Source organism: Watersipora subatra, chromosome 1 (assembly GCF_963576615.1).
Source record: "Watersipora subatra chromosome 1, tzWatSuba1.1, whole genome shotgun sequence".
NCBI lineage: Eukaryota > Metazoa > Bryozoa > Gymnolaemata > Cheilostomatida > Watersiporidae > Watersipora > Watersipora subatra.
The window spans coordinates 16,665,359-16,687,029 of NC_088708.1; the positions used below are offsets into that span (position 1 = coordinate 16,665,359).

Consider the following 21,671-nt stretch of genomic DNA (forward strand, 5'->3'; position numbering starts at 1 on the left):
CATGTTTATAAATATAGTAATCTAAAGCAGTTTGCATTCTTAGGCTTCGTATCAAAGATAGTAACAAACAAACTCTAACACTCATCGATTCAACATTAGACGGCAGCTGTCTGCTGATTCAAGCTCAGTTTTCTCTTTCCCAAGTGTTTAGACTAGAACTTGAAAGCAATTGATCAAACTTGTCAATATTTTAATATAATGCTTTTTCATAAAAATATAAAGGAATGTAATCTTGCAATTTTTAGGAATGCACGAAATATTTATTGTCAACATAAAACAGCATTTACTGTGAGAGTTTATCTCCTTTGGTGTCTGATGGTATCGGTGTTAGCAAAGCTGCTTATGGTGTAATTTTAGATACGAATGGTTGTGTAGCAAGGAATGGCGATTGTAGCAACCTGTGTCTCAATACTCCGAATGGGCCTGTCTGTGCCTGTCCCATGGGTATGGAGCTCTACTCAGATAACCGAACATGCATCACTCCTGAGGCCTTCCTGCTCTTCTCTCAACCCAAGGTTAGTCTTTCCTTTTTGCTAAACCAAAGTACTCTGTTTATGTAAACAGTTTATCGCAGCACTTGTTTTTTTGTCCTAGGCATATTCCTCTGCAGGTTTGCTAAAATATTGGCTGTCAGGGGTATGTGTTGTAGGTAAACTTTTTTTAACGGTTGACTTGCAACAAAATTTGCATTACAATTATTTGGTATCAAAAGATTCACTATGTCTTACTCTGCTGTGTTGTAGGTACAAAATATGTGGAAATGTGATTACAAGCTCTTAAAAGCTCAAAAATGAAAGTTAATCGCTGCCATCACGAGACCGCCATAGATTAGAATCTCTTTCTAAAATGGCTCTGATGGGATGTAGTTTTACAAGATGGCATCTGTTTACACTTTCACGCAACTTCATTCGTCGAAATATTTTTACAAATATACTTCATGCATTCAATAAAACCATGTCTATTGTTCTTGCGCGTCTATTTCACCATCATTGTAATGCTGTCACTTTCAGCACTCATATCTTATAACCTACCGTGGAAATTCATATAATTTTTTAACCTTAGCTCGAAGGAGTACACATCATTGTCTGATAAACATGACGAGCCTGTTGGTCACCTGTGATAATCGAAAAATGCTGCAGAATTATTCGCGAAGTATGGGTCACATGATCAGATTACGGACTAGACGATTAGACCAAGCCGAAACAAAACTGTAAAGTAGCGAGCATCTATATTTGATACGGGGTCTTCAGTAAAACCCGAAGCGTTTGTCACAAACCAGTGCTACGAGAAGTTTTATATTGAGCCTTTTATTGGTCTTTCAATTTACGTGATAACTTCACGTGACAAAACAATAACCAAATGTAATGACTACGTCAGAGAAATAAACTGATTTCAATCTACGACGGTTTTGTGATGGCGTCGATTAACTGTTCGTTTTTGAGCTTTTAAGAGCTTGTAATCACATTTCTACATATTTTGCACCTACAATACCGCAGAGTAAGACATGGTGAATTTTTTGATACCAAATAACTGTAATGTAAATTTTGTTGCAAGTCAACCCTTAAGTTAAACTTACTCAATCCATTTGGAAAATTAGCTATTTTTTGAGAATTAGCAAGAAAGGCAATTTAAATGGCACAAGGTTATTAATTTGATTATTATATCATGTACTCAAATACCAATACATATTAATTATCATAATTGGCTGGTAGAGATATATCATTCCTTGTTTTTTTAGAGTTGCAAAGCAATCTTCAATGGTCCTTAACTTTACGCTTTGTTAGAACTCGCATTTTGTTTGTAAATTTTATATGAGCATTCAAGTGTACATGCAGACCTGTGCTTGGCTTATGGTTTTACTATCAATTAATTTTTTTTCAGAGTAATTTAGCCTTATTTGCAATTGAAAGATATATATCAGTAGTTACATACAATTAACAGTTTTCCAATCTGTTTTAAACTGCCTTTTAGGTGTCACTAGACTTGTATGGCTCACATTTATTTTGTTTGCATAACAGAAGTCTGCCATCTGTTTGTTTTTAACCTGCAGCCAATTATTTGTTTTTAGACTTGAATGTTTTTGATGCATATTTGTATGATGAAATATCACATAAAACTGTCAGCTGTCTCACTGATATCATAGTTGAACATAAATAAGCCTCTTGCCCTTCAATCTATGAATCAGCAATAATTGAGAATTATATTTACCCACTGTAATCCTCTAGCATGAAGTTGTTATGTTAACTGTTAGTTACGCGTGACTGCTTCAACCCTGACCTTTATATTTATATTGCATATCTGAATGTGGTTTGTTGATGTCTGTAGACAATAAAGAGAGCATCTATACAGTATACCCACAAAGATGTCTCTCTGCCTATCCAATATCTTGCCAATGTCACAGCTCTAGATATCCATGTACTTGATAAGCTCATCTACTTCTCTGACAACGTCAATGGAGTAAGTTTGCTTTCTATCCTTTGGGATATTATTTCAGCATAGGAAAAATACCTCCATGGGCATTCCTTGTGAACTTTCTAGAACTTTCTAGCTCTTTTACTGCCAGAGACTACTTTACAGAGCAATTTTTACTGCCTAAATCTTTATGGAATACGGTGTAGCTAAATTATAGACACAAAAGCTTTACCGTGGTTCCAAACAATGAATTAACTTAATTAATATTTGCGTAAAACCAATAGTACAATAATAAAATAATTTAAAGTTCATTTGACCAGCTCAGGGTTTAAGTAGAACAGATGCAAAAGGAAAGAGTTTCATACCTGTGATAATATATTACAGGCCATTTTTAGACAGTTTAGATACAGCTGCTTTGTCAGTGTAGAGACTTTGACCAACTTAGACAGATAGTAAGATTGCCTGCGAATCGCGCGGAACAATACTGCAATATATGAACACGGAACCAAAACTAAATCGTGTCCATCTTGCTTTCATTTTTAAATAATACTGAAAACTTTATTTCAAGTCAAGTTATGAATTACAATAAGAGTAAAGACATCCGCATTATTAGGAAGCTTATTTGACTTTTGAATAATTTGAACTACAAGACAACTTTAGAATTCATGACCAGTACAAGTTATGAAAATCTTCTTTGGATCAGATACAGTGCGAACCTATATAGTAATACAATGTGAATCATTTGGCTCATCAGGCGGAGAAGGCTTAATTAATGAAGGTGTGATAGTGAGAAAGTCTACTCATCTTACACAAATGGTTACGGAGCAGACAACTTTACTTTAATCAAGAGTTATTTCCTCATGAGACAATTTATAGTCATTTGACAAACTAGTACACATACATTGATGGGGACCAATGGCAAACACTAAAATGACTAAATCTTGCTCTTTAGTTATGTAGCCAGCTATCTACCGGACTACTGGAAGATATACTGCCCAGGGCAATTGATTGATAATTCGTTGTTTTCTGTTGCCTTTCTAGAACTTTGGTTAAGAAAACAATGACCATCGATAAGAATGTTATCACTAATATAATTATGAGTGTATTTGTGTTATCATTCCAACTAATGTATTGTTTTTAATAGATCTCAAAGTTTTTCTGTATGTCCTTTGGTATGTTCGGCTATAGCTATTAAAATCTTGGAATTAAAAGTTCACATTTTGCTGGATTTGAACTCATGAAGGTTGAAATTGTTTAAAAACTAATTTTTGGCTACCATTACTTATTTTTTAATTTGTAATTTTTCAATGTGCCGTTTCAATTTCAAATGTGCCGTTACACTTCTATTTCCAGTTTTTCATAAGGTCCCATTGCTAAATCGGTAGAGGCTAAAGATACGGCCACACGTAACGAATTCTTCGTTCATTCTGACTGAAATCACGAAATGAACAAATTATTCGGTCGAAATTCACAGAATTATCTGAGATGTTCATGCACACCAAAATCGTCGATGAAACGCTTTTAATTGGCTTAATTGTAAAATTATTAGCGAGCACGATTCTAGCAGCTTTTACAATTAAATATAGTCCAAGAACCGTATAAAGACACACAATAGCAGTACCAGCGCAACTCTACATAGTACATACGATGCAACTGCCTAGATTGCGCTATTGTTGATTCTTTATCGTTTGCACACTATGGCTACAAATCGTTTCTTTTTCAATAATAACCTTTTTTCTTAGCAGCAAACGTTCCATTGTAGAAACAGTTACCATTTCTAGCGCATCTAGGCGATTACATCATATGTATCAGGTTGAATTGCGCTGATACTTTAATGTGTGTCGAGGTAGGTGTCTTGGACTATACCAATGGCAAAAGCTGCTAAAATTGCACTCGCTAAGTTTGTTCAACCAATTAAAAGCGTTTCGTCGACGATTTTGTTGTGCATGCACAGCTCAGACAATTCTGTTCATTTTGTGATTTCGGTCAAAATGAATGAATAATTCGTTACGTGTGGCCGTACCTTAATACTTTTCGCGCAAACGATAGTATTATTTCGAGTAGGAATAGCCTCTACATTCTCTCTCCATTCGGTCAGACAAAGTACCAGACAAAAACAATCCGATATCTCATTTTCCTCCAGTATCGAGAGGTACCAGTATCGTAGTATTCAGTTTTGATGGATAGCTTCTAATGGAGCAGTAACCTTTTTTATGCACACACACTTTTATGCACGAATTGTTATTATTAACTCAACATATTCAGGATTTTTATTTTGTTTTCTCAGTTTGTATTAATTGTATCATTACCAAATCATCTTTTATTGTAATCGTAGCAAAAAAGCTTAATTTACCCATCACTTGCTAATTATTTCACATTTATATTTAAACACTTTTATAATTATTTTATTTTGTTTCTTAATTTATTTGACCTGCTCAAAACATTTTTTTCGTGACATGAAGTTGGCAAGTTACAGTCTCAAGTTACAGTCTTAAGTTACAGTTTGTTTGACAAAGTTTGAAAACTTTTAAAGCTGTTCTATTTTTTTTTTCTTAATTCATTCAAACTGCACAAACACTTCTCATGATATGAAGATTGAAAGTTAGAATGGTAACTGTTGTTATATGTTGAATAAAATTAATTTTCTGTGCAAAGACTTTTATTACCCGGGCAACGCCGGGTCTCTGCTGCTGCTGTCTCTCAATACTATATTGCTACATGAATAGCTCAAAGTTTAGCAAACTTAATATGAATCAATTTTTTTGTTTTCATCAAACTTTGTAAAATATTACGCAGCCACCAAGCGAAATATTTAATTTTTAGCTGCACTCAAAATATTAAGCCAGCGTATCTTTCTAATTTTTCATCATGTATGTATCCATGAAATATTACAGTGCATCCGCGCTTCAGCAGTCCACAAAGCTAAACAAAAGGCAGAATAAGCAAGTTTTGGCATAAATCCAATCATGAAGAAATTATTCCTATATGAAGATGTTAAAATTTTCCGTTATACCTACCGCTCAATGTTATACTTACCGTTCAATGTTATACCTACCGTTCAATGTGTTGTTATATAGTAGTGCAATGGGATATTAACCATTGAGCTGCCAGTAATGACCCGTTTGCCTGCTGTGAATGCAAAAAAGCTGGCAAACGATTTGTGCTCGCTGCTGTACTCCGATATGTGGCTAGTAGTATATATAACTCCAGATATTTGCAAAAATACAGCATTATTTTTTATATTGTTGACTAAAAAACACAGTTACTAGGTGTTAATATTATTTAAAAGTGCTCATCATCTGGTTATGCCACAGAGCATCATTAGTCTCTCGCTTAGAACTATCAGGCACATCAGACACTGTGCTGTACTGTTCTTACTAAAAACATGTCAAGCATATAAGGTTGCAGCTCTTGTACATTCAAGTCAATGTTAAGGTAATGCAACTACTGTAAGTAGTTACCTTATCTCTACTTGAAGGTACAACAGGCTCTCTTATGAACTCATAAGTACAGAAGGTTACTTATGAGTTCATGTACTCATGTATAGAGGTGGAACGAGACACGAGACGTCTCGAGTATCAACCTGTCTCGTATCGGTCTCGACTTAACTATTGCCAAACTCGAGACAGGAAATAGAACTAAAGCGCCTGCGCACGGTTGTTAAAACATGGCTTCTTGCGGTAGCAACAACTCCATATATATTGTAATGGATTGCGGGCAACTGCCTTTAAAGTTATACCTGGTCCGTTACTACCTGTTGCTATTGATTATGTTGGCAACCGAGTCTAATCAAGTAGTCCGGACAACGGCCCTGTTAATGTATTGTAGTTCGGTTCTGTGTCCTTAAAACAGATATCGGGTCGTATCTAATTACCCTTCGGACAATTTAATAAATAATACTTTTGCGGGTAAAATGTCTGTATTTTATCGTATCGTGTCAAAACACCAACTGCCCTTAATAAATTTCGGGCCTCTTTTATATCCTACCAATCGCGGGTAAAACTTGCCCGAACACGGAAAAACGAACGAAAGGCCGTGTCGACCATAGTCCGTGTTCGGTTAACAATGTTATTGTTAGTTCAATATAAGAATATATATGTACATGTATAATACAGTAATTAATATAATTTCATGAGTACAATTTAAATATAATTCACATACTACAGTTAATACGCAAACAAAACTTAACATTAATGAAACGATAAGAATGAAAGTGTTATCACGTGTTCTTTTAGTTGCGGTATTTCGGTATGTAGAGCGACGGCTATCAGTTTCATTACACATTACAGTAAAAAGTAAGACATATTCAATAGATGGTAAAATATACATGTACAAAGCAATATGTGTATAATAATTATGATCAATCAAACTCAAAATTCTTAGAATATATAACTTCGGTATTTTAGAGCTGTTTGTGTCACTTTTGTTTACAAAAACTACATGCATATCACTATTAAAATGTTGTATTTAAATCGTTTACACCAGGTGAAAATTCAATTTAAAAAGAGTTTTATTAATTTTATATATACCAAGTAGCTAGTACTTGTGTAGTGAAATCATCACCAAATGCTCATTATTTTACTGTCTCGTGTCTCGAGTCTCGAATTTTTACAAGGCAGAGTCTCGTCTCGAACTTAAAAAACCTGTCTCGTTCCACCTCTACTCATGTACTGATAGTGTCAGATATTTTAACAGACTAACAGACTGTGCACGCTTCAATAAGATACGAGTCAGCTTCTTGAGCAACTTCTAAGTCGCTGATGTTGATTTAGGCGCTTTATTTTTTCATTGATTTGCGTACATTTTACTATACAGTCATACTTCAACTTACGAGCTTAATGCGTTCCGAGACTGAGCTCGTATGTCAATTTACTCGCATGTTGGTGCAATATATTTATATATAGAACAATTAAATATATATTGATTGGTTTCCCTACTCTAAAAAAGCAAATAAAACACTCAAAACAAGATATTGTAACAGAAAGAACATGTTGGTTATTGTTCTTACGTACTACATGCTTTCAAAAAGCAACAAATAAAAAATAATGCAAGGAAATGTGATTAATTAAAATGTAAAATTAAATACATAGCCTACAATAGCAGTTAACACTCGCATTTGCCAGGGAGGGAGATATAAGTTATCCTTCGTTACAACATTTGACTTTGATAAATTTGGATTTTATCAAAGTGTTAAAAGACAAACTTAGAAGCAAACCTAAAAGCAAACTTTCATTTTCAACTAAACGTAATTAAAATTTCTTCGGCGTTCATAGTTTGAAGTTTCTCGCTGGTTAGCGAGAAATTTTTCTCGTTTTTTTTCGCTTTCACGACTAGCCGGCCGTTTTAAGATAAACCTATCTAAGGACGTTTGCCTTTGTTGCCCTTGCAACATGTTGCGATTAGGACGAACACAGGTGTCGTCACAAATGGTTAATGCACGACCACTAGCCAGCTTGTCCGAATGTCTATTAAACAGTTTGGATTGATAGCGCCGGCCTTTTCACATAGCATCGTTTCAGTTACGCTGTCACCGGCCAATTGTTTGTCCAATGCCACCAGCGGTCGTGAAGATCGCTGCACCGCTTAGAATCTATGGTTAGTCCTTTTGCGAACTAAATGCCCTGAATATAATCCTTCTGTTTGATAATTATGAATGTATTTCTGTCATATTGCCGAGATAGCTCAATCACGCATACATATCTCGCATATTTTTCCGTTTAATATCAATTGTTATCATTTGCTTTTTCTTTGTATTATCTTTCATTTTACTGGCAAACTTTCGGTCTACGCACAGTACGTTTAATTCACATAATTCTGCACAGAAAATCGTGCACAAAAACACGGTACAACAGTATAACCTGAGCAGTTGAAAAAATACAAAGTGATGTTGTTCTCATAAAACACCTCCGGCATACTTGGCAACTGACTCAAGTGCTCGTATCTCAAACATGGCTCGTATGTTAGTGCTAAAACTTGCTTGAAAGCTGGCTCGTATTTCAAGTTTCTCGTACGTTGGAGCACTCGTAAGTTGAAGTATTACTGTATGTAAAACCGCGTTGAAGGCACTTATTTGCCCATTAGTCGGACAAACAATGAATTGATATAATACCGTTTTAGTTGTTGATAAAAGTAATTTTCAGTTATTTGTTTGCAGTTGCTTTAATTCTTTAAAACATGTAGAATGTAATAAATTTATTTTGTAGTTTTATCAGATTTTTAGATAAGTATCAGTTCATTTTCTAGTTTTGTTTGCTAAAAGTTTATTCATAAAACAAATGCCTAGTTGTACAATAAAATTAATGTAGATATGCATTGTATTTGGTTCATATGACTAGCTCTCGCCTTTTAATATGGTAACTAAAATGAAAATCTCCCTTTATAAGTAGCTTGAGCTGGCTATAAAAAAATACACACGGACTTAAATTAAAATGGGTTCAGCTTGTGCGGTAGGAGTTCTTCCATGCAACCACATTCATCAACAATATTCGATTGTGTCACATTTGACACATGTAACCACATGCGATTGTGTGAAACAATTTGTTGTGTGAAATTGACATCGATTTTGGGTTCACTTTATGCTCTTGTGTTCGCATTATTTTTACCTTTCTGGTTAACTTTTGTAGGTTATGGTTGGTTGTATGTAGCATATCTCCCATGGCTGTCATTCAATCCAACTACTCTTTTCCCAGCACCGTATTACTATTGCCTTTTATTCTTCTCGTTCCTAATGTTTTAACTAGCTAGTGTTTGCATCAAACTATGAGGGTTGTGCCCACAAAGTTATTGCAATGCGCGCCACACGCTTTCCCATCATTGTAGAATGAGGTCGATATTATTATCATTGATAACGATTGCATTCATTTTAAGGATGGTCAACCAGCAGATGTCTTGTATGAGTATTTTGTTATCGCTTCGATTATATTTCTTTTCATATTTATTGTTGCTATAGCGTTATGCGATGTCATTATCACTGCACGTAAGCACCCATTGCATTCGCTCATAAATGTTACGTTTCACAGCTTCGACCAGGTGCTTTGTAAATCTTGCAATTTTGCTTATTCATCTCGCTATTCTTTCTGTGGCTGAATTGGTTTAGAAGTGTATTACCAAAAGAACATTGCATTAACTCGCACTAGGATTTGTCCTTTCTTGCAATGAGGCATGAGGAAAATTATAAAATGATCTGCGACTTTTTATTTGTCACTTCAGATGGTATTCTTCTGTAGCCCTACAGACAAACATGGAGGGCAGCGTTGGCTGCTTGATGCTTATTTCCTTTGTGATGTCTCAGCTAAGAGCTTTTTAAGACTAATGAAAATCATTGTCAATAAACACTGCTACCATCACTTCGAAAAGGAAGTTTGGAATTATTAATTGTGCACTATATTTTCTGTGCTCTTTAGCTATTAAATTTTCTGTCGGACAGCTGTGGGCACTGTCTAGCTCTGTCTTATGCCGCTTTCCATTTTTATAGAGCATTAGGAAGTCATATCTAAATGGCAGCGCTGTTTCTATGGTGCTGCAATTCAGCAAGGAATCACCTACCGCTATGGCCATAGACTGGCTTTCCGCAAACATCTACTTCATTGATGATGGTAGGAAGCTTATCGAAGTCTACAACATACATGGCAACGCTCGGAAGGTTATCGTCTGGGATAAGCTTGGTGATCCTCGAAACATCGGTCTGCATCCCGGAAAAGGGTGGGTAACTATCTACGAACTGTTGCCTCAACCTGTTTCGTTGTTGATTTTCTGCTAGAGATTATCAGTGATTTCTTGCTACACGCTGATGTTGCTCGCATAAGCTCCTGATGATTTGTTTATTGTATAAGAAGTCTTCATTATTTTGGGATTTGAGTTGATAAAATTGTGTTGACTTAGTAATGATGTGACTGTTGCTAGAGGCAAGAGTTCTAACCAGTTTATATTTTATTCTTTTCTCTAGTTTTATATATTGGACGGATTGGAATGATGGCGGTAAACCTGTAATCGGCAGAGCGAAACTGGACGGCTCAGATCAGATGTCTCTCCTCACTGACATCGGTAGATGTGGAGCGCTTAACATAGACATGGACACTGACAAGATCTACTGGATAAACTATGATCGGCGGTCTATTCAATCCGCCGATCTAAATGGTTAGTTCTCTCGCCATTCGCTCACTTTCTTTCTCATGTTCTCCTGACTTAACTTTTCCAAGCATCGCATTTATGATTGTTTCTTTTTTGTATCTTTCAGGGGATCATATAGAGACAATCAAATCAAGGCTGAGGGAGCCATTATCCCTAAATCTCTATGGTAACCATGTCTATTGGTATGACTTGCGTGACCAAGCCATTCGCCGTGTCAACAAGACTGACCCTGAGGATGAGGCTATTGTGCAAACAGGAATCTCGACTATGGTTAACCTTATCGTCTTTCATGAGTCAAGGCAACAAGGTTTGGTGTTCACGTTCTGAGTCACTGATGTACATTCCTGTTAAATATATATGTACAAAGTTTTTATATTCCACCGAGTTCATATGAACTAGGAAGGAATTTAACTATTCAACTTAAAATTTATATACTGCTCCCACAAATATCTTCAGGTCACATTTAATGAGCGACCTGGTGAATATATCATTTTATGATTATAATTATTGGTAGTACCTTAGACTGTACTTCTTTTAATATTTAGTGTGTTTAACTTTAAATACAGCTGTTGATCTTATGAGATCCAAATGTTGCATGTCATTTGTAGAGGATTTGTGATCAGTGTGACTAACTATAACTATGTTTTGTAGGGAGCAGCAACTGCAAAACCAACAATGGTGGCTGTCAGTACTTCTGTTTCTCCACCGGCCAAGGACTAGAGTTTAAATGCGGTTGTCCAACACACTACCTTCTTAACAAAGACGGCAAAACATGTTCTGGTAGGGCATAACTTTTAATATTTTTAGTTTCTTTGCTCTCGAATACCGTAAAATCTCTATTTGAATGTCATGGCACTCTGTTTGCAACCCTTGTAGTGGCGTTTTATTAGAGGTGACGTTCAAATAGAAGGTGATGTTGCATTTTGCAAATAGCTCGTCAGGATTTTGGGAAACTAAATTTAACCTTTTTACAGGCGAAGCGAATGTCGCCTATATTTTGCACTCTCCTTTGAGCAAAGCGGCGTTAACCCTTTTGGATGTGATAAATCTGCTATGACTTACCCCTAACTTGTCGTAGATCTCCAAATAAATGTGCATCGGGAAACTGAGAAATATCTTTATTAGTTGATGTCTATTGCTTGCAATTAACCTACGATAATCTTATAACCTGCGTTGCAATTTGTTTGAGCTTTCAATTTTTTATTTCATTTTAAATTTGAAGACATATTTTTATTTCGCAACTATATTCAACAATGTTGCATTAAAGCTCATTGCACTCATTGTTTGTTTGCTACAGTTTGCAGTGAAAAATATCTTTTTATATGCAATGGAAGAGGAGTTATGAGTGTTGATTCATTGTAAGCCGAGTTTAAAAAGCCATAACGATGCTATTAAATAATATGCTATTAGTCTGCAAATTTATAAGTTATATAATAATAATCTATCAAATGTTTTAAATATATATTCCAGAACAGCTGACATAAACAAAACCATATTTATAATACAAGCAGAAACAAAAATTAACATTTTCAAAACAAAATATTTGCATCGTTTGCTTGACAGGTTTCGCTCTGATTGATGCTTTCGTGTGGAATCATTTGATTTTTTTCGACCCGTCTAATACTTTCCACAGTGTCTTTTGACCTGAACTCTTCTTCTGCGCTGCTGAGCCAGCCGATATTAGCGTCCAAACAGTTTTTTTAGCAGGGCAAAACTTTTACTGAAAATCTGAATAACTATTTGAAAAACTTTTCGCGAAGATAACGGTAAACTCAGACACATGCACACTTAGCACAAGTTATAGTCTGAAAATAGCAGTAAAGATTCCATCGTAATTGTAAACCATCTTTCATAGACATCGAAGTATCAAGGTCGCATTAAACAAGGAGCTGCTATTAGCCTGATACATTTATTTATTCTATGGCATTGCCATAGAATAAATTATAAAGAAAAACTGTAAGCTTTGAAGTTAACAAAACGAGCTTTGATACCAACAGCAACCACGAAAGAATTTCAACCCTTCTCCTATATTGGTGGACAAAGAGAGGTGGCGGTCAACTAGAGGTGGCGTTCAATTAGAGGTTTTATGGTAGTTGCCAGTCTGGCTTGATATTAAAACTTAACTTTTCACTTCTCTATTATATTCAAAGGATATGTAAGGCGGAGGCTCAACATTGGTAAATCAAGGCTAGTTTTATTCTGATGGTTGCAGTCATGAAAAATTGTTTGGAAGGAGATTTCATTGTTCAAAGATAGATGTAACCAGCAACAATTACTGTAGGCTGTGGGTCGAATTGATAGCAGCTCATGCATAAAACAAAGGTGTGGATTTAAATTGTAAATTGCTTGCCTTGCTAGCTAGTTGGAGATGTTATTATTGGCTTGCGTCATACATACTGCCTTGTTACTGTTAGATGTGTGAATAGATTGTTGCCTTGTTACTGTTAGATGTGTGAATAGATTGTTGCCTTGTTACTGTTGTATGTGTGAATAGATTGTTGCCTTGTTACTGTTAGATGTGTGAATAGATTGTTGCCTTGTTACTGTTGTATGTGTGAATAGATTGTTGCCTTGTTACTGTTAGATGTGTGAATAGATTGTTGCCTGGTTACAGTTAGATGTGTAAATAGATTGTTGCCTGGTTACAGTTAGATGTGTGAATAGATTGTTGCCTTGTTACTGTTAGATGTGTGAATAGATTGTTGCCTTGTTACTGTTGTATGTGTGAATAGATTGTTGCCTTGTTACTGTTAGATGTGTGAATAGATTGTTGCCTGGTTACAGTTAGATGTGTAAATAGATTGTTGCCTGGTTACAGTTAGATGTGTGAATAGATTGTTGCCTGGTTATTGTTGGATGTGTGAATAGATTGTTGCTTGGTTACTGTTAGATATGTGAATAGATTGTTGCCTGGTTACTGTTAGATGTGTGATTAGATTATTGCCTGGTTACTGTTAGATATGTGAATAGATTGTTGCCTGGTTACTGTTAGATGTGTGATTAGATTGTTGCCTGGTTACTGTTGGATGAGTGATTAGATTGTTGCCTGGTTACAGTTAGATGTGTGAATAGATTGTTGCCTTTTTAGCACCAACAAACTTCCTTTTGTTGAGTGAAAAGACAGATGATTCGTCTCGAGACATGCAAATAAAGAGGCTGTTGGATAAGTCATCTCCAGAGCTCATCCTGCCCATGAGAGCCATGCGCAGTGTGAAGACCCTCGAGTATGACTCACTCAACAACGAGATATACTGGATAGTCGACTCTGGCAAGTTCAAGGCCATTCGAAGATCTTCTGTTGATGGCTCTGATGTATGTACCACTGCTTTTTCAGTTTTCTCTACTTGAGTTAACTACTTCAAGGTAACGCCAATTATTGGGCTGCCAAAGCTTCCAGCGTTGAATAGTTTTAGTGACATTGTCAAATGTCAGCATATGTGTCATGATCGCAGAAACCATGGTTAAGTCGGGATTATAAGATTTAGAGTTATGTACATTAGCAGAATGAGAAAATTCTCACAGTTATTTTGCAAGAAAAATTTGATTCTAGCTTAATTACAGCAGACTTTATGGTCAATAAACTGAATGCACGTTTACCATTAGTGCGAAAACATAGTTCCAAGAAAACTGGTGGTAAAGTCTGAGAAACGAAAACCGATGCACAACTTTGTTTACATTTCAAAACGTCATAGCAACTAATATTAAGAGGTTGTAATATTTATCTAGATGTCTGTCTTTCTATCAAAAACATTACGCTGAATTTAAAAATCTAAACAGACTTTGGCTGGTTGTCATAGAAATGGCTGTATATCTATAAGTAAATGTATTACTTAATTTTGCAGATATTAAAAACGGCTTAGCAGTGCCGCGATATTGAACACAACTGTAGTATGATCAACAAAATCTTTTAAAAAATAATAACAGTAACATATTGCACATCATCGGTCACTCTATACTTTGATCTTGCAAATTCGAATATTTTTTCTTATAAATAAATCTTATAAAATCGAATAATTATTCTTATAATTAAATATTGTAATAATCTTATAAGAATGGTTAGGAATATATCATGATCATTCCATTTACTTACACTGCTTTTGACATCAGTTGGAATACCAAAGTACTCATAGGTGTCTAAAATGTCAGAATTATCTTTCAAATCGGCAAAAAAGAAACGACTACATTTTTCGGACGCCATTTTTCGGTACTTCCTATTTAGCATAGCAACGGTTTTAAGGGTTTTTCTGAGGTTTAAAGACATTTGTTATCTAAACTGACTTCAGATTCAGAAAGATCACTCTTTGATTGGTCCAGAGGCACGTGTTACAAAAATCCTTACCAATATTATAAATTCAGTTAGGGCAACATTAAAGTCGAATAACTCAACTTCGTGATTTGCGACTTAACCATGGTTTCTGTGACCGCGACCCATATTGTCTAAAAATTGTACAAGAATACATCGAGTGTTAACTAAAGCCTGCGATCTATAGCTGTACAGTGTGACTATAGTATGCATATAGTACAGTATCTTGTGTACTTCTTTGTGCTCGATCTATAAATACAGTTATGGTATATATACAGTACAATATATTCTCTAGCTTTTTGTCATTGGCTTTCAAATAGTGTCATTTTAAATAACGTTTTCCTTTGAACTCAGCAACCTGAAGTAAAGCTATTGTTGATGGAAACCTGGTACTTCTGTGCCACTTTTTGCATGTGAATATGTTGATCATACAAAATATATTTACTGAAAACATAAGTATTAAATCATTACTTTCACCTATTAAAATTAGTATCTAGTTTGTAATATTCTCATCGAGTGTTGTTGCACTTGCTGCCTGTGCTGGTATCATATCATTTATTGGTCTCTTTTAGTTGGAATTGTTCTTACATGACACAAGCTTTTCTCCGAGCAGCATGGCAATAGACCCCTATTCGAGGATCATGTTTTGGGTAGACAGCCAGAATAGTCTGATCAATGCAAGCACTCTGAGCAAGAGGCCCGTTGGTGTCATCTATCTCGATGAAAAGAACAAGCCTATGGTGCTGGCCATCAGTCCTCAGAGAGGGTATGTATAGAGTACAATGAGGCTATGTATAGAGTGTAAGGAGGGTATGTATAGAGTGTAAGGAGGGTATGTATAGAGTACAAGAGAGGGTATGTATAGAGTATAAGGAGGGTATGTATAGAGTGTAAGGAGGGTATGTATAGAGTACGAGAGAGGGTATGTATAGAGTGTAAGGAGGGTATGCATAGAGTACGAGAGAGGATATTTATAGAGTGTAAGGAGGGTATGTATAGAGTACGAGAGATGGTTCATGTACAGTCTGTACCTTCTCTCGTACTCTATAACTTCCCTCGTACTCTATACATACTCATGACTGTACAGAGAGTACAATCGTGGTTAGAATCTGTTTGAGCGTCTGGAGCTTACTGTTTCATAGATAATCATAGTCACATTCAAGTTCAATATAACTCCTGATCTTATCTCAAAGTTCTTTGATAATGAGTTTATGTGGTAGCAATCGAAAATGCTGTAGTATACAGTCGTCAAATAACTGACAAAGCCTGGCTACGCACCAACGAATATTTATTTTTACCTAGCCGACATGAGATAAAAACTATTGCATCTGTGATGGGCTGAAATAGTCAATGCTAATAAGCATAACATCGATTCCATTTTATTCACTTTTCAAGCAGGTTTGATTCATAGAAGATTCGCTTTCCATTGACGCTTACAATAAGCCTCAAAACAAACAACTATTTATATATATGGACAAAGATATTCTCACTTAAAACAGATCTAATATATGAAGGCCATTAGTGCAAATTGAAATTCTTGATAAAACCTTTCACATAATTCTTTAGGTAATTAAATCTGTTAAAACCATATTTGTTTACAGTTTGATTCAAGTCAAGAACTCAAAATTTTTTGTGCTTGGCTGTTTTCACTGTGTTTTTGTAACATTTTCTTTGAGCAAAAATATAATAAAATAAGGTAATAAAAATTGTTGCGCAGAAAATTTATTTTCATCAACATATACAACATTCACCATTCTAACTTTTAAATGAAGGTGTTTGTTTATTTCTGTGTGTGCTATAAGTTTAATTAAGTTTATGGTATAGATAAACGTGTATATTTATAGCATTGTAAGCAAGTTTGGGCACGTATTTTTCTTTTAGTAAAATTTTTCTTTTGGCAAAATATTTTAAGTAAAGGTTTTCTTACAAGAAATTAGTTCAAGCATACCAGCTGAAGCGTGAAGCGCGACGGCTGAAGCGTGAAGCGTGCCGACTTAATCGGGAAGCGTGGGTATTTTAACCAATTGTTAATAAAAATTGATGGGTATAATAAGTATGTACACGATTATTCCATAGTATTGCGAGTAGGCGGTGTGGTGTTATGGATAACATGCCTGTCTGTAGAACTGGGGTTTAAGGGTTGAATTTCAATATGAAGCATTTTTTCCATTCCTAAAACTATCACTATCATTGGACGGATGACAGACGGACACTCACATTTATATCTATGGACAAAAGACAAATAGCTGGACAAACAGTGCCATCTCAAATTACTGATGATTCATATTAGATACAAAATATGAGACCATTACTCAAAAAATAATAATGAAAAATCTAGCAAGGATTTCATGGCCTTCACATGGCTGAGTCATTTCTCATTAGTCAATGCAACACTTGTGTCAGTAGCGTCAGTGTGTGTAGTCACAACAAATACCTATGTGTCGGCTATGCAGTACATCTGTGTGTGTACTAGTGCTGGGCACAAGTATTTTTTGGCCAACGAGTTTAGACTCCGTCCCCTTCCGTTCAAGTTTTTTGAGTATCGGGTAGATAGTAGTGCTTGGCACGAGTACTTCTTGACCAACAGGTTTTTCGGGTATCGGGTTGGGTTTGTTGATACGCGTTTATGTCTAAAATTTCCAAACATCAGACATATTCTAAAATTTACAATGCAATTATAATTCTATTCAATTTATTTATTGTTTTTCACTATTTTCTAACTACCGATATTCGTGCTCGCAGCCTTAACCCTTTGAAGTTTGAACACCAACTGTCAGTTTCCAGGCATTGCGTGGGGTGTGTCAGAATTTCTATCAGCCGGAGTTCCGGCATTCACATAGCTTTGTTTACAAAAGCCGTTTCTAAGTATCAGCATAAACCAATCAAATTAATTTTTGCAAAAGATATTATACCAGAAATTTCACTTCTATTTGTAGCAGTTTTCAAATATCTTTACGTTCTTCGTTTTAATAGCAACTTTTATTTGAGCGATATCGCGAAAAAATCAACACGACTCTTTTGTTGGTAGGTTATAAATGATTGTGATGCAAATAAAGAATTCTATAATACTAATTATAATTATCAATTATATCTAATTAATAATCTAATTATCAAACACTGTTTAGAGCGCAGGGCGTAATAGACCCGAGGTTTTGTCCACTACTCGACAGATCCGTGTACCAAAACCTGAACTCGCAAGTCAAAACCCGAACCAGCAACATCGAAATGCTCAAAATCTCTATTACCCGAGACTCGAGAGAAGATAAACCCACAAGTTCAACGAATTTTATTACCCGTGCCCCAGCACTAATGTGTACCCAACACACTTTTAACATGTTTTAAAAGGAATTTTTGCATTGTGTTCGATAAGTAGGTAATTCGAGGCTGTCCTGCTGCTAGTCTTGAAATATCGGACGGTCCCTGTTGTGTTATGTTAGTGTTTCTAGTAATTTCTGTTTTACCTTTAAATTACATGCAATAAAACATCGCTCGCACACACAAGTAGGTAGTTAGAGGCGATATGTAGGGAATTTTAGGTGGTATGTAGGTAATGTTAAGTAGTTTTAGGTGATTTGTAGGTAAGTGTAGGTTGTATGTATGTAGTTGTAGTTTATTTGTAGGTGATATGTAGGTAATTGTTGGTGATATGGAGTTTTTATCTTAAATGTAAAATCTGCAATTCGAATTTAGAGTTTTACAATTAAATTAGCCATGTTTAGGTGTTAAATGGGATATTTTGAAAATCTGTCATGCTTACAAGGGATTACTGTTTGGAGTAGTGGTTGGGCTATTGCATGTTTTTATGCATTTGTCACAGAAAGAGTCTCAAACCTGTGAGTTGATCAGTTGCTCTAGCAATTGAATGGAAAATACAAGTTGTTTTTATATTTTAAATTTTGGCCTTGTTTTTGGCCAAAGAAAGATAGAATTTGTATAAAAAATTAATCTACCCAATGCAACTTGTCAAGGTCATAACTTTAAATATCATGAATGTGTTATCTAACGAACATTGATTTACAACAGTTTATTATTTCGATGTCGCTGCGTATCAAGCTTTGAGACATCTTTATTAACCTGAATATACACCTATGTAACCTAATACCAACCTTAGATGATCATTATGTAGTTGCATAGTCAGTCATTGTCGTATACTGTACTTTGATAGGTATTTGAATGTTATTATCAATGTTCGCTCTGTGGATTCTACATAATCATAGAGTAATGACAACTGTATCACAGCTTCTGCTGTAGCTTTTTTAGCCTGTTGCTTACTCACTGAGATTTAATTTAAATGAGATTGAAATTTGCCGTACAGTATCAATGTGGAATGGAGCAACTCTAGAAAAATGACTTGTCTATCTATGACTTTTTTTATTGTTGTGCGATTAACTCTCACTTACCTGTTCTTCGTAACTTGGCTAAATTCATTATCGTTATGATCAACTTGCAGGTACCTGTTCTTCACAACTCAACCAGATCCATATTTAAACACCAACAAAGTTGTAAGAATTAATTTAGATGGTTCCGAAAAAGCGATTATCGTGACGGGTGGATCAGTAGCCGCCCTGGCTGTTGACCAGCAAGGAGACTGGCTTTATTACAGCGATGCAAGCACCTCAACGATCAGAGTTTGTGACACGGATGGCCAGAGTGATCGAGTGCTGGTGCAGGATGCACGAGATGTCAACTCACTAACATTATACAACAACAATCTTTATTACGCTCCTTCCTCTATGCTTTATTTCGTCGATAAGACGACTGGCAAAAATCCGCAGCAAGTGCAGAGAAGTCACACACCTATTAGTGATGTGCACGCTGTCAATGGCGACAGTATTATCAATCGACAGCGACATCTTTGTGCAAATAACAATGGTGATTGTTCACATATATGCTATATAAACTCTATCGGAGTGAAGACATGCGGCTGTCCAGTCGGGTTGCAACTTCACATGAATCAGTTGACATGTGAGCCAACACCGACATGCAAGCCCACAGATTTTGTGTGCGCAACACGTCAGGACCAGGTGGCATGTATTCCATCGGACTGGCGGTGCGATGGTCAGAAAGAGTGTGCGGATGGTTCCGATGAGGAAAACTGTCCCGAACAATGCGGTGACAACGAGTTTATGTGCGGCAGCGGTGAGTGCATAGCCAAGTCGAGAGTCTGTGATCGGATTGGTGACTGCGCTGACTCGTCCGATGAGAAGCACACCTGTTGCGCTGCAGGTCAATTCATGTGCGCGAATTCATTTGCATGCATATCTAGCAACAAAGTGGGTGATGGCATCGGAGACTGTGACGATGAATCCGATGAGAGCAAGTTTATAATGACAACACCGCCGAGTAACCCGTATGCTATCGGTATAATAGTTGTCCTTTGTATAGTATCAGTATTTATTTTGTTTATAGTCGTGTTTGTGGTGTGGAAATGCCATAAACGCTCTACCAATCTACACTACACAGATCCTACTATGCTCACCAGGCAAGTAATTTCTCTTGACTCTCTCGGTACAGGCGGGTTGGACCCAACAGCTAACATTGGTGCCCAATCAGTGACAGCTACTACAGTAATCTCAGCCTCTTCAGGCACCTCTTGCGGCGTCTACGATAGAAACCATGTGACAGGCGCTTCATCTAGTAGTTCAAGTATGACACACCTGCATGCGGGTTTCAATCCTCCGCCTTCTCCCGTTACCGAACGCTCCGCATTCATAGGCCGAGGAAATACTGTTGATGTGGATGATTCGAGTACTTTGGTATCCTCTGCGTATCCGACTTATCAGCCCCACAGCAGAAGACTCAATGTCACGGTGCCCCCTACAACACCGATATCAACATGCGATGATTCGGAGCCGACCATGGTCAACTACTCGACGCAGAGACCAAGGCTAAAAAGAAAGAGCAATAAGAAATATCATTTGCTAAAGCAATATGGGGCAATGGAGCCTCTACCCCCACCTCCCACACCCAGTCGCAGTCAGATATGTTCAGCGGATGAGGCGAGTGAATGTCCGCCTTCACCCTCAACTGTCAGGAGCTTTAGGTCGACCATAAACAATCCCTATCCTCCACCTCCTTCACCTGAGCCTACATCGGATAATAGCTGACCATAGCTACTTTTTTGCAATAAACTCATGTGCACACGGTGTGTATGCACTCTTACTCCATATATCTACTGAGTTAATTGTACATGTTTGATATGAAATAGAATTTACATTTATTTTTAAATCTACTTTAATATTCTACGGCTTACTGCATCTGTCTTTGAATTAGTACACAGTTTTCTCAGGAAATTTTTTGCTTGCACTGGTTAAATGTGCGTATCTGCTTCTACATTAATGCCATTTTTTACGCTTGATATATGACTGCACTGTGTTGTTTTACAGATTCTATGTACAAAAGGTGCCTATTAGAATCTGTATTTCATTTTATTTATATTTAGTCTGTACATTATTTTGTATCGGTATCATACTAAATGCAATACCAATGCTCTAGCTCTTTCAACTTCTGCTTTTCGTTGCTCAAATAACACAATGTGTTTGCTTTTTATAAAAAAAAGTTTGGCATATCATGCAGCCGTACTCTACATAGAAGTCTCGCTTTCAGAAGAATTTTTTTATGGCAGATGAGCAAGCCTTGATAGGTGAATGCTGTTGAGGTGACACATGCATTGTAGTGTGTGGTGCTATCCAGTAGCGCTTCGTGCTTAAATCATTCAATAGCTTAGCTTGTCAAATCGTATATAGTAGATGAAGAAAATACCAGTATCTTCAAATTTCAAACTCGTGTCCAAAAGGGACTCGTGAAAATAAATAGGTAAAAATTT

The 21,671-nt window shown here is 36.3% G+C and overlaps 1 protein-coding gene across 1 annotated transcript in view; it reads left to right on the plus strand.

Moving 5' to 3' along the window:
* LOC137385758 (low-density lipoprotein receptor-related protein 6-like) overlaps positions 1 to 21,339 on the plus strand; it is a 45,077-nt gene extending 23,738 nt beyond the window's left edge. The window contains exons 11-19 of the mRNA XM_068072298.1: positions 358 to 515; positions 2,326 to 2,457; positions 9,887 to 10,113; positions 10,358 to 10,548; positions 10,649 to 10,849; positions 11,194 to 11,322; positions 13,631 to 13,854; positions 15,418 to 15,611; positions 19,296 to 21,339. Coding sequence (XP_067928399.1) covers positions 358 to 515; positions 2,326 to 2,457; positions 9,887 to 10,113; positions 10,358 to 10,548; positions 10,649 to 10,849; positions 11,194 to 11,322; positions 13,631 to 13,854; positions 15,418 to 15,611; positions 19,296 to 20,952 — 3,113 coding nt within the window. The 3' untranslated portion in view covers positions 20,953 to 21,339. The remainder of the gene's footprint in view (positions 1 to 357; positions 516 to 2,325; positions 2,458 to 9,886; positions 10,114 to 10,357; positions 10,549 to 10,648; positions 10,850 to 11,193; positions 11,323 to 13,630; positions 13,855 to 15,417; positions 15,612 to 19,295) is intronic.
* The last annotated feature ends 332 nt before the right edge of the window (positions 21,340 to 21,671 follow it).